The sequence below is a fragment of the Tamandua tetradactyla genome, chromosome 9, assembly GCF_023851605.1.
Source record: "Tamandua tetradactyla isolate mTamTet1 chromosome 9, mTamTet1.pri, whole genome shotgun sequence".
NCBI lineage: Eukaryota > Metazoa > Chordata > Mammalia > Pilosa > Myrmecophagidae > Tamandua > Tamandua tetradactyla.
The window spans coordinates 92825300-92841381 of record NC_135335.1 but is presented as its reverse complement, the minus strand read 5'-3'; the positions used below and the strand labels follow the sequence as shown (position 1 = coordinate 92841381).

The window sequence follows — 16082 nt, the reverse complement described above, 5'->3', positions numbered from 1 at the left end:
ACCAAGTTACAAAATGGTTATCTAAATTAAAGTGATTCAGAAAAAAGAAATCTCAAAGCCCAGCACTGTAATTGTTCAAAGCTGCTATGAACTTAAGTTTCTTCTAATGACAAAACTGGCTTCTTTTCTACTGCTTCACTGACTGACTAGGCCCTGAGGTGTCAACATTCTGGGAGTGAGGCTGTACCAGGCTGTTGGGCACAACTTGTCAACCGGCCAGCTAACCACTTGGCTTGGCCCAGGGCTGCGGATGTGGTTAGACTGATTTAGAACTAGTTATACTGGGAGCAGCATGATAATCTTGTTTTCCATCTTGCCATGTACCATGTGGAATTCGTCTAAGTACCAAGTTCCCATACATTTGGCAAGGAGAATTCTTGCAAAGGGTTTGGAAGTCAACTGGTACCATGCTTTCTACTTGCCTGCACAAGAACCTCTGACCTCACTCTCTCCTGAGGTATGGAAGGAAACATATATCTGAAACCTCTAAGTGACAAATGTCCTCCCTCTGTTCCCCTCCAGGGTTCTAAGAGATAACATCTTGTGAGTGGCAGCATGGGAGGATATTTGTATAACACACCGCTGATCTTGATCATAACCCTTCCCATGTTTAGTCACAACCCCAAATAACCCTAAGGGACCAGAATCTACAATTTGGTTCTAAAGTTAAATTAGATACCAGGGATGAGAAGGGAAATCTTTTTCATTTCCTTCTACATGCTTCCATGTAAGTAAGCATCGGCTGTCTTACAGAATTTCAAGATATTTCATTGATTAGATCGGTTATCCTCAAATTAGAAATTATAGAGCAGATATCAGGCATGTGGTTTTAGGTCAAAGGAATCTAATTATAACTGAAAGAAAGACTGCTGAAATAGAATAAAAGCCAAAGGATTTAAGTGTGAGGTACAGAGGCTTCTTACCATCTTCCATTGGGTCTCATTTACTTCTTTGTATTGAAGTTCATACTCTAGGACTATCCATCCCTTCTGAACATCTGCATTGGGTGGGGGTTCCCATCTCACTTGGATATCTGCATGAATCCCCGTTAAACTGATGTTCAATAAAGTCCAGTTGAGGCCAATGGGTGGATCCGGTTGCACTGGGCATTACAATAGAGAATGAGTACACAGAGGAAAACCACTTGTTATTAATAAAGGACATTCTTCAAAAAAGACCACATTATCTTATGCATTTTTATTGTTTATTCTCCAAGTTCTTCCAGTATTCCTATGATTACAACTCTCACTTTAGAACAGAATACCATTTTTTTCTTAAGGACGGTTTGTTTTCTACTTGAAAATCTAAAATGGGATCTATAACTTTTCTAGAGATCTGTTATTTTTTCCATTTCTTTTAGCTAAGATAGCATTTATGCTTTGGAATTTTGTCAAAAGAATTGATTTTAACTCAAAACCAAAGAAGCAGAGAGTCAGAAAAGCCTATAGCATTTGAACATGTGGCTATTTTGGAATTAAAGAAAGAGGAATCTCTTCTCTTCCAAACTGTAAATGATGTGGGGGCAAGGATCCTGCCATTTATTTCTCTGTTGTCACAAATATAATCCTTTGTGAGCACTCAGTAAATGCTCCTTAACCTTGTTGTCTTCCTAGCCACATATGACCATTCTTTCAGATATAAAAGGGAATGCATTATATTGCTCTCCAAATTGAAGATGGTTCAGTGTTTTTCTGTCTTTTACATAACTGCCATATGAACAGTCTGAAACAGTGTTTTGCTTTGCTTCTATGGACAGACTAGGAAAATCTGTAGCATTCTGCTTTTTGGGGCCTCAAAGATCACAACCACCAAGGGCAGATAAAGAGAAATATGGATTCTGAAGCTAGGTACTATCACTAAATTTTGATTTATAGTTTATAAATTGCTATTCAGGTCTCAAGACTTAGGGTTTTGAAGATCATTTGCATGTACAGTACAAAATTTACTGCTGTTTCTGCTATATGTAGGTAATCTATAGTGTTTCAAAGAGTCTGGTTGATTAGAGATAAGCCTATAAATAGACCCTGTGAGGAGTTCTTACTCTGTCAAAATCTATGAACCAAAGAGGGAAGCTCTCATATTCACCTGGAGTGTAAACAGACCCTCCTATAGAAGGGCATGCTGGGGAGAACTGTGCAGTGGACACCACTTTTTTTTCTTAATCACAGTCCAAATTTGGCTAATTATGAGTATATTTTGGAGACTAAATTGGAGGGATTTACAAAATAGCTAGGCTAAGAAAGGCTACATATGGCAGTAATACCTTTTCCTTTAGTTCTCATTAGGGAATGAGAGATCCTGATAAGCAAAGCTTAATCCTTTAAGTGATCAAACTATAAAAACGTTTCAGATGGAAATTTTTCTAAAACTAATTACTCATGTTGCAGCTTAAAATTTCCCTTTCTATTTTAAAATGGAGGATACAGAGGCTCAGTACCATCATTATAAGAAAACAATAATCTCCCCCTTATCTTCATATGTATATCCAGGTGCCTTACTTGACAACTCCTATGAGCTGTTTCCAAAGCATCATAAACTTAATATATCCAAAATCAAGCCCCTGGTATACCCCTAAACCCTGCTCCTCTCTATATTTTTCCATCTCTGTTAATGGCAACTCCAACCCTCCAGTTACTCAGGATCAAGAGGTTGACCAATTCCTCAAGTCATCCCTTTCTCTTCTGTCTCCACATTTTGTCTTCAGTACTTTCAAGGAACATTAAAAATTCAACCATTTTTCACAACTTGTACCTCTATAATCTAGTCCTAATCATAACAATTCTTTACCTGTGTTGCTGCAGTAACCTCCTAAGAGGTCCCCTCCTTTGGTCTTTGTTACCCTTTAGGCTATTCTCAGTACAAGAGACAAAGTGATGGTCTCATATCACTCATTATCTAATACCCCCTAAAGGCTGCCCATCCCATCCCAAGTGAAAGCCCAAGTCATTACAATGGCTTAAACGGTCTTAAGATTTCTTGAACTCTCCTTCTTGCTCACTTTGCCAGCTCCAGTGTCTCCTTGCTGTTCCGCGAGTGTGCATGCAAGGCATGCTCCTATCTCAGGGCATTTATCTTTGCTGTTCCCTTTTGTTGAATTGTCTTACCTTCAGAAACAAACATGATCATTCTCTCATCACCTTCTTTACAAAAAAATCACAGTCTCAATGACGCCAACACTGATAATCCCACAAGAAAACCGCAACCTTTCCAACACTCTTTTCCTTCTTCCCCATGTTATTTTCTCATTGTCATTGTCTCATTTCATCCTTACTGGTATGAAGCCTCACCAGAGCAAACATTTTCTGTCCCCAGCTCCTAGAACACTGGCCTGGCACAAAGAAGGGACTCAATGAATATTTGCTGAATGAGTTGAATGAATGAAAAACCTCTAACTGATCTATTACTTTGAATCCAAAGAGTGGTGCTGGGAGGTAGTAGTGTTCAGAATAAGTGTAGAAACTGAGGCACGTAATGATTAACCTCATTCTTAAGGTCTTTAAGGGTGAGCTCAGTTCTCAAAGTAAACATTGGAGATAATCAGTTTAATTATCTGATTATCAGCACACTGCTGATCTTGATCAGTGGTTTGTATTCTTTTGTGCCACTGGTCAAGAGGTAGCCTTTGAGGGTTTTAGATAATGAGTGATATTATCTAAATCTCTCCTTCCCCTGTTCTTACTGTAACTCTACCTGGCATCATTTTTTTTTGCCTAGATTTTAAGTTTTCTGACCTCTTTACCTCTCGCATGTCCTACTGCAATTTGCTGTCCACACTGCAGCTAGATTAAGTTCCCTGAAATATGAATAATATGACAATAAGCACTGTAGAGACTACAGATTAATAGCATGGACTCTGGAGCTATGCTACCTAGGTTTGCATCCCAATTTTATCTACTGGTTGTCTGATCTCGAGCAAATCATTCAAGTGCTTTGCACCTTCACTTATCTGTAAATTGGGATTATAACAAAACCTACCTCATGGTTGATATACCTGACACATGGCAAATGCACTGTCATTGTTAACTATTACTATGCTCATGGCATTTTCCTTCTTATTAACTATCCTCAAAGGCTACCTCTTGGCAGTAAGATAAGTTCAAATTTCTCTGTGAGGCATACAGGACCACTGATGATTTCTCCAGTCAACCTGTTAGGCCTGCTTGTGCTGCTGAATCTCTGAACACTCTCTGCTGTTTCTCACTCTGGGAATTTAGTATTTGCTTGTATTTATAATTTGCCGTGTTCCCTTGGCACCTCCCACTCATGAGGACTCTTGATCCCTCATTCCTTTGGCAACACCTGAGCTTACAATGCATTTCACACACTGAATCCAGCACCCAGCACAATATGTTGCAATTATTTGTTAACACGTATGACTCACCTGCCTGACCATATCTCTCCCATCCTGTAGCCACCATATGCAGCACAGTACTGGGCACATGGAAGGCACTTGGTGAACGTCGGCCAGATTGACAGGTGGGGTTGGTTGGCAGGTCATGCTTAGAATACAGGTGTGACCCAGTTTCGTACTACTATACCATTTAGCCACTCAACAGCAACATCCATTGACATTTAGGGTATGCACTAAATAGTCTCAAATCTATTTCAGTTGGGATTTTTCTTCTGATTATTGCAGTTTTCTCAATTTCTCCCCCAAAATCAAGATATTAGATTTCACTTGCTTTGTCTGCAGCTTCTAGCCACATTTTCCCAGTCTCTTCCAGTCTGTGGATGTTTGGGAAACCACATGTAAGAATACAAGGAATTCCTACAAGCAACAAATAAATTCTCATAGATAGATTTGGAGGCACCATTTTCAGCCAAAGTCCTTGTTTGCTTCTTTTTATTTTGTTGTTTATACCATTAGAGTATAAATAGGAGTATTCCAATTATTTTTATTTGTTTTGCTTTATTTTGTTTCCCCCTGTGTTCACATGATAAGTAAGGGATAATCTGTTTGGATTTTTCACTTAGTTAATTAAACTGATTATCTCCAATGTTTACTTTGAGATCTTATAAACATGGCTTTAAACTGATTTTGACTGTTTTGTAAATGTAAAATTCTGGAATAATTATGTATTGTGATAAAGGAAAATTAGGTTTTTATTGTAGCCATGATAGAGCAAAAAGCTCAGTGTATTTCAATGGATCTGAATGTAATAATTGTATCAAAAAACTGAGAAAGAAGGGACCTTAATAGTACACTGAGATTGTCCCTGGCAATCTTAAAAGCTTAAACACTTAAAGGAAAAGACTCCACATGGTGCCCATTCTATCTTTTTTTTTATAACACTTACTGCCAGGTTGTTTTATGTTAGAGCCAATCTAAGTCCCTCCTGCCCTTTTCTTCTTGCTCATCAGCTGGTCACATCTTCTGTAAAACTGCTGTCCATGTGCCTATACAGCACTATTACATAGCCTTTCTACAAGATGATGCTTGGATGCAGGCTTACCCATTTACTAAATCTAAAGTCATGTCAAGTAAAACACAAACCTGTGATTTACCTATTTCCTCAACAGAAAAACACTTTTGATCCACCGTACCACCATTGTTAGTTAGCTTGATACAGTAGGGTATCCAGATGGAGGTATAAGATGAATTAAAGTAACAGCTGTTTTCTCCAGCAGAGACATAGTCTGGGCATTCTTTCCATTCTTGAGTCCATTCTTGAGTGTTCCTGAAATGGAAAGTAAAAAAAGAATGAATTGTTCCCCAAATCATGCTATAGCTTAATTCCAAGTGAGTGCTTGAAAGTCAGATTTAACAAACTGTAGCAAATATTTTGTGAAGACGTATTTTAGTGTTGCCATTTCCAGGAAGTATTGCATCTGCGGACAATACCATCATTGTCTGAAGACCATTAAGTGACCATTTGGTACGTGTGCCTATAGTAAAAGCATCTGTTCATTACTGCATATGAAGTGTTATCTCCTAAATGAAGCAATTTCTGTGGAAGGTGATTTATGATCCAAGTCTACACATGAGGGTTCTGAGATTTAGGGAAGTCAATTTTTTTTTTCCTTTACTGAAACACTGCAGAGAGTCAACCCCCAAACTATAGAGATTCCTAGAGAAAAGGAATCCTTTGACCTGGGCACTTTTCCAGCTCAAGGTGGAAGAAACTGAGGCACTGAATGGCATGCTCCAGGCTGACTGACCCTATAGTCTGTGTGACCTTGAGGTGCAACATCAGCTATACCCTACACTGAAGCACTATATCCTGTGTCCCTTTCCCCAAGGAGGTCCTATGCTTGGGGAATTTCCCCAAGGCCCTGAATTCCTTCCCATACTCCGGATCATGTCCCTTAATGACACAAACAGTTACAAGAATATTTCAAACGTGCTGGTCATCCAGGTGATATTTAGGAACCATGGCAATCATGGTCTTTGTCCCCTCCCCTGGGATGGAAAAGACATGAGCCCAGAAATCTAAAAATCTTTCCAAATTTAGAAAGTATTTTTATTTTCCACTAGTAAGAAGGAAAGAACATTTAATTACAGTATCAAAAAGAAAGGAAAATAAAAATAAGCTGAACTGAGTCCATGTTTTCCCTTTTTGGGTTTGTCATTAAAGAATGAATTCATCTTTTCATATATTTTTGGGTCAGGTAAAACAAATGAACAAACAAATAAATCATGGAGGACAGAGGGATACACAGGGGACACTAAATACATCAGAAAAGCTATGTCTCCATATTCCACCATAGTGTTAGCATCTCCACCCTATTCTTTTTTTTTTTCTTTACATGGGTAGGCACTGGGAATCAAACCCGGGTCCTCGGGCTTGGCAGGCAAGCATTCTTACCTGCTGAGCCGCCGTGGCCCGCCCTCCACCCTATTCTTTACAGAAAACATCATTGACCCTGATGATTTAAAAGAACAGCACGTTGCATATTGAATGGGAAGGAGATGCCAGAAGTAAGTCAAGAGTTTTGGGAAAGGCAATTCCGTGATCACCTGCCATGGAAACCTGAACAATTAAGCAGTTCAGTCAAATTACTGCTCAGATTGAAGTCCACCCCAGCAAGGACAGAACAGATTATATGATGGTATATGATAGGGTCTTCCAAAATGTCATCTGTGTGACTGATTGAATGAATGAATGAATTTGGCAATCCTTCTTTGAATGCCTACTATATACCATGTACTAGTACTATTGGGATGTAATGGTAAATAAGATTTGGTCTCTACTTTCAGGCCTGAAGAAGCCTCAGAAATTACTATTACTTTTTTTTTTTTGGTCTCTTGCATTCACTCCATTAATAGTCAATAAGCACAGATTATGTGTAAAATATGGTCACTATGTCTAAAGTAAGCATCCTACCTCTGAGGAAGACTCTAAAAAATGTTTACACAGCTGCATGGGCTAAAGGTTCAAAGATGGCACTCATAAAGCATCCCCAAGAATTTAGAAGAGGGAATGATTGCTCTGACTGATCATGGAGGGCTACAAGGTAGAGGTGATGTTCTTAGTAACTTTAAAGGATGAATAAAAATCTAACAGCTGGCAACAGGTAGAGGAAGGGAGGAAAGAGAGTAGGCAAAGACACTGAGGTAAGGAAGTATGGGCATGAGTGTGGTAAGAGGTGCAAGTGGCAATGGAATGACAGGGAAGAATTTTCTTCCATTAAAATGGCTACTTGGGTGGAGTACTCATTATCCCTTTATTTTTTACTATCCTATCAGATACGAATAGGGGATGAAAAGTCATGTACTCTTTGCCTGAGAAGAAGAAAGTGGGTGCTGGGCAGCAGTGGACAATAGGGGCACTGGAGGCTGGGGGAAGACAGAGAATAGAAAGAAATGGCAACAGGCTGGGCAAAGACACACTTTCCCTTCTTTAAAGCTGTTCTCAGGATGGTCTGATTGGCACCAGGGAAAACTTGTGCAATATCAGGGGGTTCTTGAGACAGCTGCTCATCAGCTGCTGTAAAGAACTTGGAATTAAAATGGCAGAGACACCAATGTCTGAGACAGTGAACTATTGCTTAAGTTCAGTTTGAGATTCTTAAAAGTTGCATGCATTGGAAGAAAGGGAGATTCATCCCTAAGAGGAAAGTATGTGGGTAAGGGGCAAAAGAAAGGATAAATTGTGTGTATGTGTATGTGTTTGTGTACTTAGAATATCAGGAAAAAGATTTAAAAAGTTAGGGATGAGTTGTTCATTGAAGTATAATAAGGTTGATACTGTCTTGATTTTCAAACTAAATAAGAGTGCATGAAAGAGAATGGCTTACCAAGACTGCATAGAGAATGATACTTTTATATAAATAGCAAATACATTTAGGATAACTGATAGTATTAAAGTTAGAAAACTCCAAGTACTAAAATATTCCAAAGATGTAGGACAGTACCTCACATGTCCTGACTGAGAATAGGGGGCATAGCTGTGCTGTATTTTAAAACGTAGTTTCTCAGTTTTACCATGTCAGCATCCTAGTTTCCATGGGGACTACGTGAAAAATCTTGTTTAGATCATCCCAAATCCATTAGTCTCACCGAGCAAACAATTTAAAGCAGTTAAACATGATGGATCTAATAATGGTTTTTTTTTTTTGGTTTGCAAAACACAAATCTCACCTCCTTCCTCCTTAACATAAGTTGAATTTTATTCTAAATAAATATTTAAAACTTATTTAGTAAACCATTAACTTTACACAAAACCCCAAATGGATTCACAGAACAGATAATGTACGTTGGCTGTGTCATATAAAACAACAAATCCAGACTTGGTAAGCAGAGAGTTTATTTGAAAGGATTACTGTAAAAGGAGAAAGGTTTTATTGCAACAGAGAGAGGGAACTATTGCCATCTGGAGAATGCTCTGACCATCGGGTCTACAAGTGTCTCAAGAGTTAGATCAAAAAGATTTTTCTTTTATAGAGAGGTAAGAACCGAATGCAGGGAAGGAGGATGAAAAGTTGGCATGACCGGACAGTAGATGTGAGACTATTTTATGCTGAAACATCCGATCTTCTGGGAGGTACCCTTAAAGTTTATGGGTCTGGAGGAAGGAGAGAGTAACCAAAGTTTGATTAGCAAGCATTCTGTTCTGATTCATCAGTAAGTTCATGAAGCTCAGCTGATCATTTATGAGGCAAAGAATGGGAATGTGGGGGCCTCTGTCTAGTCTTGTCATAAACAAAGGGGCATCTGTGAGTCTTATCTATGTCATATGGGGAAGGGACTTTCTTTGCATCAGCTGTTTGTTGGAAGACAAAGGTGGGAGGTATTTCTGATCTTCACTGTTTTCCAGAAAATAGGACTTGGGTAAAGCTAAATGTTGTCAGCTGCCAATGCTGGCTGGATTTCTATACAGGTGACCGAGGCCACACTTAATGGAGATTACTCTCTCCTTATCACTCCCCCAAATTAAATATTTTACATTTGTTTCCAGACTATTTTGTGAAATAAGAGTGACACCAATAGAAAGGACTATTAATAAAAAACAGAAGAAATGAAAAGCTTTCCATCTAAAGGTAACCAACAATTAGAAAAGAAATAATAAAAATACAACATAATTTATGTTTTAAGGGCAACTGTTTTCATCATGTACAGCTCATGCTAAAATTGTAGGCTTAAAATTTAACCCTTCTTTTACAAAAAAGGAAAGAAACAATGCCTTTTCTTCCTTCTAATTTTCCCCACAAACTTGCATGGAAAGTAAAAGGCTTTTTAATTTAAAAGTCCAAGATTGGACAGAGTTGTGTTCAGGATGGCAGAGGTGTGTGTGTGGGGGTGGGGGGTGGGGTACAGCCTTGGTGAGTGTTTGTACGCCAGCCTACTTCCATTGGAAACAAGGCATTTTCAGGCAAGGAGATGAGGGCAGAGTAGCCCTGCTTGCTTCCCAGAGCCTCCTTTTACCATGCTTTGTGATTTGCATTCACGCCGAGTCTCCGCCAGATTCAGATCCTAAATTTGGCAGGGTCTCCATCACCGGGGCAGCAGAGAACTATTCAAAATCGGCTGCCCAAATGCACAGACGTTGCCTTTTCTGCCAGTTCACCTGGTCGGGAGCAGAGCCAAGCAAAGCATGTGACTGCCTTTGAGCCTGTGCCGCTGCTGTCTTTTGACAGCTGAAAGTGTTTAAATGCAACATGATTTAGATACCGAGGCCTGGCCTCGGGGCAGGTGCCCTGAAAGATCGGGGCACCACCCTTTCCTCTAGTCCTTTCCACTGACTTTGGTTATGGATGAAACAATGTCCCCATTTTATTTGTGTGTCAGGAATGGGGAGGCATGTTTCTACAGTCCCACGTGTAGCCTGGGAACAGAATTCTAAGAAACAATGGCAAGATTCAGAGAATGATCTGTACTGGGACCTTTGCGTAGGTGGGCAATGAAAAGTCTAACACGGTTGTATGCTAATCAGTGCACTCAACCCTAGTACTCCTAGCCTCTTCAATCTGCCCTTCCCAGATAAACTGGACTGTTGGCTTTTGCTATTTGGCTAGGATATTCAAAACAGTTAGATTTTTATAGAGACAAGACAAAAAACTGACTTTGAAAGTTTTGGTTGGCATTTAATTATGAGGTTGCACTTAGGGTACCTAAGGTTGTGACGATTTTTTTTTTCGTCCTAGGATCCCAGTCTCCACATGGGAACAACCTAATGACATTCTTCTGAATGTTTGAGATTTTCTCTCCAACTGGTCACACTTTCAGCAGCATCCCTGTTAGTCCAGAGCTTGAATCTGGACTAGGGATGCTGGGAGGCCTGGTGTACACAGCAGGGGGCCTAAAGGCATAGCCATGTGGCCTTGATGGATGAGAGTAAGGAGCAAATATGTATTTGTGAAAGATATCTTTGGATATATATATTTTCATATCTTTATCTTTGACTCAGTGTCAAAATTTGTGAAATTAGGGTGGAAAAAACCTATTTTCATAAAGTAGCCCAGCTCAAGAGGTCACTCTTGCTAATTCTCTGTGCAGTTTGGTCAGTTGTGCCTGCACGGATAACTCACTTGTTTTGTTTTAGGAAGCTGGCTCTGAGTTGCTGAAGCAAAATCTTGAGAATTGCAGTTACTAAATCTCTCTCTCATTTACAAGTAACGTAATCAATTCAATACATATTCAAAAGGGTTTCTAAACATATTAGCTTCCTGTCTGAATGTACTCAGACAAGTCAGCTTTGTGTTCTGGCCCCTAGCTGTAGGTAGGGTCACCCTTAAAGAAAAAAAGTACATGCAGTACCCACCCAATGCTTCTCTGTGTGCTCTCTGGCATACACCCAATGGTTCTCTCTTCCTGCCTAGAAGGTGGTAAGCCCAGTCCTGGTTGCTAACTTAAAGCACTAGTCATTTGCAAATTAAGTGCCCAGCCTTGCATTAGAAATAGACTTACTGTTTACCAAGCATCACAAGCAGTAAGGAATCAAAAATCATCTTTGGGGGCCCAGAAATTGGAATGCCATATCATTATTACTTTTAATTATTACACTCCAAGAATAACAGCTACCCTTTATAATAGTGTACTTACTGTGTGCTATGCACTGTGCTAAGTGTTGTGTATGCAGTAACTGAAAAAATCCTCACAAGAAGCAATTAGGCAAGGACTCTTATGTCCACTGTGTAGAGGACGCTGACTTGTAGACAGAATGACAAATTTTTCCAGCATCATTTAGTGAGTGAGGGCTGGAGCCAGGCTGAGATGCAGCTTTATTGGCCCCAAGCCCATGTCTTTAACTGTTCACCATATCTTACTTCCCTTCCCCCAGTCCTCTGTCGGGGAGAGAGCATTATCTTCGGGCTGATAAACAACAGGAGCTTAGGATAAAGGGTCCTCACTAAATTTGCTTCCTGGAGTTGGGGTGGAAAAGAGGCGTTAGTGGAGCGTTTGAGTCTAAAATTTAAAAAGGTAAAAAAGTCCAATGAAAAAGTAAACAGAAGGGGAAATAACGTCAGGTGAGTGGTTAGAAATAAACTATTTGGGAGGTGATTATATTGAAAGGTCTACCTTTCACTCTTCTCCTGTTATTTTATAAGACCACTGGCAAAAAAAAGAGGGGAAGTGTTACAATTCCTTACAGAATAAAACTAATGTAACAAAAACATAGTCTATTCTCTATCTACATGGAAACCACATTAGTTCTTTTAAAACATACATCTTTTCAAAACATTCCAATGGCTTTTCCCCACAGACAGAGTAAATTCCTAAGACCTGTCATGGCCTACAAGGCTTGGAATGGTCTAGCCGAGGGTAAGACTCTGACCCCTTCTCATATCATGTCTTCCATCTCACAGCCTGTGCCATCCATTCTTGTCTCCTTGCTTTTCTCAAGCATACCAAGCCTGGTCCTGCCTCAGGGCCTTTGCACTGGCAATTTCTTCTGCCTATACAGCCCTTTCCCCAGATAGTTATGTGGCCTCACTCACCTCACTTCATTTAGGTCTCTATTCTAATGTCAACGCATTAGAGAGGCCTCCTCTAATACTGTCCCCTAAAACATCACCCAACCCCTACACACACACAATACTCACACGTGCTAACACAGTCACACCCTCTCACTTATATTTCACCCACTCACTTTTTCATATACACTTATGCACACTCACACATGACCTACACACTCACACAGACTTTCATCCATTCATCCTCTCACCCACAAATACACATATTCATGCAAAGTCACATATTCATACACACACACACTTCCTCTCACACTCAGTTCCTCACACACTGCCATGTACACACACATACTTGCACACAGTGTTATCCTTTTACTGCTTTTACTTTTCTTAATAATTTGTCTTACCAGCTGTCATTTCATTTATTTATTTTTTTAATCATCTGTCTCCCCCTACCTTGAAAAGGAACCTCCATGAGACCAGGGACTTTACTTTTTCTTAGTCCAGTGCTGCATCCCGGGGGCCTAACATAGCATTCAGTGCATAGTCAGGACTTTAATAATTTTAAATAAATGAATGAATGAATACATTTAGGTCATCAAAATAAATCCCTTCTATTTCTACTACTGCATGCAACTCATGCATTTACTTCATTCAGAAAATCCATGGAGGTAAAATCAGAAAGTCACGGAGCCTGCACCTTCTAATGTAGAACAGCTGGATGGTGCCTGAGCCCCTTGAATCGCGAAGAACCTCATCTGTCCAGTGGCATGAAAAAGTCTCCAGTTCAGGTGAACGGCACTTGGTGAATTTGAGCTTCTCAGAAGAATCTGTAGAATAAAAAGAGAAGGCAAGAAATGAAATTTGGGGATAATGTGTGGTCCTAGCAAAATATGCATTTATAAAAAGGTGAAAAAAAGATGAAGCCAGCAAATTCCATATTTAGGAGGTGATACCAGTGTCTGTCCAAAGAGCTGTTTGCCTGGGTAACAGATTCAGACTTTGTTGCTTGCCAGTTACTTCTTTATCAGTTTTTGACTCTAGGAACAGTTTTGCTTTGGTTTCAAGCATTAAGTTTTAGGACCTATTTAAAAAACCAAAACTACAGACAACGATTTGGCTATAGACAGTTTATTTTGAAGGTGATCCCCGGAAGAAATGGGGAGAATGGGAAGGGAAGAGCTACTAAAGCATGTGTTTACTGGGCTGGGTGCCACACTGGCCTTATTGGGGTGCATCCCAATGGGGCCTCTGGAGCGCATCTCACCATTGTTGAACAGAAGTATGAGAGGCTGGGGCATGTATCCACCACTCTCATCACTCAGTGAGGGAGGACTGCCTTGGAGGTGTTAATTTCCATGCACTTCTAGGCTGGGTCCGCACATGGGCTGAGTGTCATTATGCAGATGCCAACTCTAAAGCAACTCAGCCACACACAAGTATCAGTTCTAACTTGGAGAGTGAAGAAAGCAAGGTTCTTATCCAAAATTCCTCTACACCTATGAAATATGCAGATATAGATGTGCAACAGGCAAAGTCTGAGGCAAAACTGATTTCTTAATTTTAATCTTTGCTGTCCTCACTTTGATGGCCATTCTGGATATGGTCAAGTTTCTTTCAGTATTCATTTTTTGCTCTTTGTTTGATTAATCATTAATTCAGTTGCACATTTAAGATATTTGCTTCATAATCTAAAATTTCATTCTTGGGCATTAGGGAGGGTCTCAAGCTTAAAGTATCTTTATAAGTACTTCAGAAGTAATGTAAAAATAAACAGTAAGCAAACAGAGAAGGCCCCTGATTCTAAGTTCATGCCTCTTTTTCCTCTGGCAACAAACTCATAAGGAATTAGATGTTAAAATCTTCTAAACAACCTCGTCATTCAGACATTCATTCAACAAATACTCATTAAACATCAGTTTTGTGCCAGGCACTAAACATCTGTTTTGTTCCAGGCACTGTTCTAGAGAGAGCGCAGTGGACAAAAGTGATAAATCTCCAGTCCTCATGGAGTTTCCATTCTAGTGGGGGTGGGGTGGGGAAGGGGGTCGTCCTATGAAGAAAAATAATCAGGGTAAGAAGAAATGATAGGACTGGGATATGGGGACTTCATTTCCCTTCCACTAATTTCCATATTAATGCAGCGAAGAATCTCAGGCTTGGAAAATGTTTCCTTATTTATGAACATCTGTTGCTCTAAACCGTCTGGCCACAATTAGTGAATCTTCAGGAAACTCCCAGTTGCAGATACAGCCCTAGCACTGGGACATGGGTTAGGAACCGCAGAAAGTCCTCCTGATAAAATTCTACGGTCATACTGTTATAAGAAACATTTCCTTTTCTTGTATGAAATAAGAGATTTATAGGAATTTCAGGGCATGGATAGAATTTGCATTTTTCCTAGCACCAAGGGCATAAGGTTGGCCTTCTCTGTGTGGTCAGCTAGTACTTAGAGCAATGCAGTGCAGGAGACTGTGTGAACTGTTACAAATGAATACAGTGGGAAAGGTGTGTGTGTGTGTGTGTGTTGCTAGGCTAGCACCAATTAGACAGAAAAGTAACTGCAAAAGGTCCTTTTCTCACTACCTGAAGCACTGAAAACATTAATTTAAGGTCCTTTCAGAAAATAAGTGGTTGTTAAAATATAATTAAACCACAATCATTTTAATGACTGCACATTTGAGAAGAATATTGCATATTCTAACTATTCTTTTGCATGGACAGTAAAAAGAAGAATTCCTGGATTAGAAATTGAGAGATTTCGGTTCTAGCCTTGGCTCTGACCCTATTTAGCCTTAATCTTCCCAAGTCATTTGGTGTCAAGAGAAAGGGTGAGGGACAACATCTGGGGTAATTTTACAATTACATGATATATGCAAACATTAACAATAAAATATAGAACCAAAGTATAATTCTGGCAGTTGAGCTGTAGCAACCAGAGAACATCAAATGCAAACCCCATTCAGGTTGCTATATTCCCTGTGCCTGCCAGGTAATAGCAATAATAATGAACTCAACCCACAAACATCAAAGAGAAAAGAAAAGAAAAACTAAACTTAATAAAACAACTAATTTGAAACACATTTTACTTAAGCTTAGTAGTCTCATGGTTATTCTGTTACCTTTTAACTCCAGATGTATAGAACATCTCATATCATCTTCTCATTTTAAATAAGAAATAGGAAATTCATGGTAGTGATGAAGTGTATGTGCATCTATGTAATTCTGATATAGATGTAGTATGGGAAAACTAGTTTTTTGGTCTTTATTTTTCTTTCTTTGCCTGTTCTTCCTTCCTCCCTCCCTTCCTCCTTCCTCACTTCTTTCCATCTCCTTTTACCCTCCTTTTCTACTTCCTTATTTCTTTCTTTCTGGCTGAATATGTGCTGGTAAGTTCTGTGGCATATGGTCTTTAAGTTGGTTTCCAAAGGTAGTCACAGCCTTGTGTATTTTCCCCTCTTGAGTAAATTGCTTCTAACCAACAGAATACGACAATGTTGAGGGATGCCACTCCCATGATTAGGCTGTAAAAGATTGTAACTTCCATCTTGCTAGCAGTCTTTCTCTCTTACTTGTTTTGAAGATGCAAGCTATCAAGCTCAGAACACCCAATGGGGCAAGGAACTGAGGGTAGCCTCTGGCCAAAACCCAGCAAGAAGCCTGTAGTTTAACAACCCTTGAGGAACTAAATCCTGATGACAACCACTTAAGTGAGTGTGGAAGTAGATTCT

At 39.6% G+C, this 16082-nt stretch overlaps 1 protein-coding gene across 6 annotated transcripts in view; it reads right to left on the bottom strand.

Moving 5' to 3' along the window:
- Positions 1-16082, bottom strand: part of GHR (growth hormone receptor) — a 306706-nt gene that overhangs the window by 14534 nt on the left and 276090 nt on the right. For all 6 annotated transcript variants that reach the window (XM_077117078.1, XM_077117077.1, XM_077117076.1 and 3 more), the window contains exons 4-6: positions 13052-13181; positions 5506-5678; positions 924-1102 (exon numbers count right to left, since the gene is read on the bottom strand). In XM_077117078.1, the coding sequence (XP_076973193.1) occupies positions 924-1102; positions 5506-5678; positions 13052-13181 (482 nt within the window). The remainder of the gene's footprint in view (positions 1-923; positions 1103-5505; positions 5679-13051; positions 13182-16082) is intronic.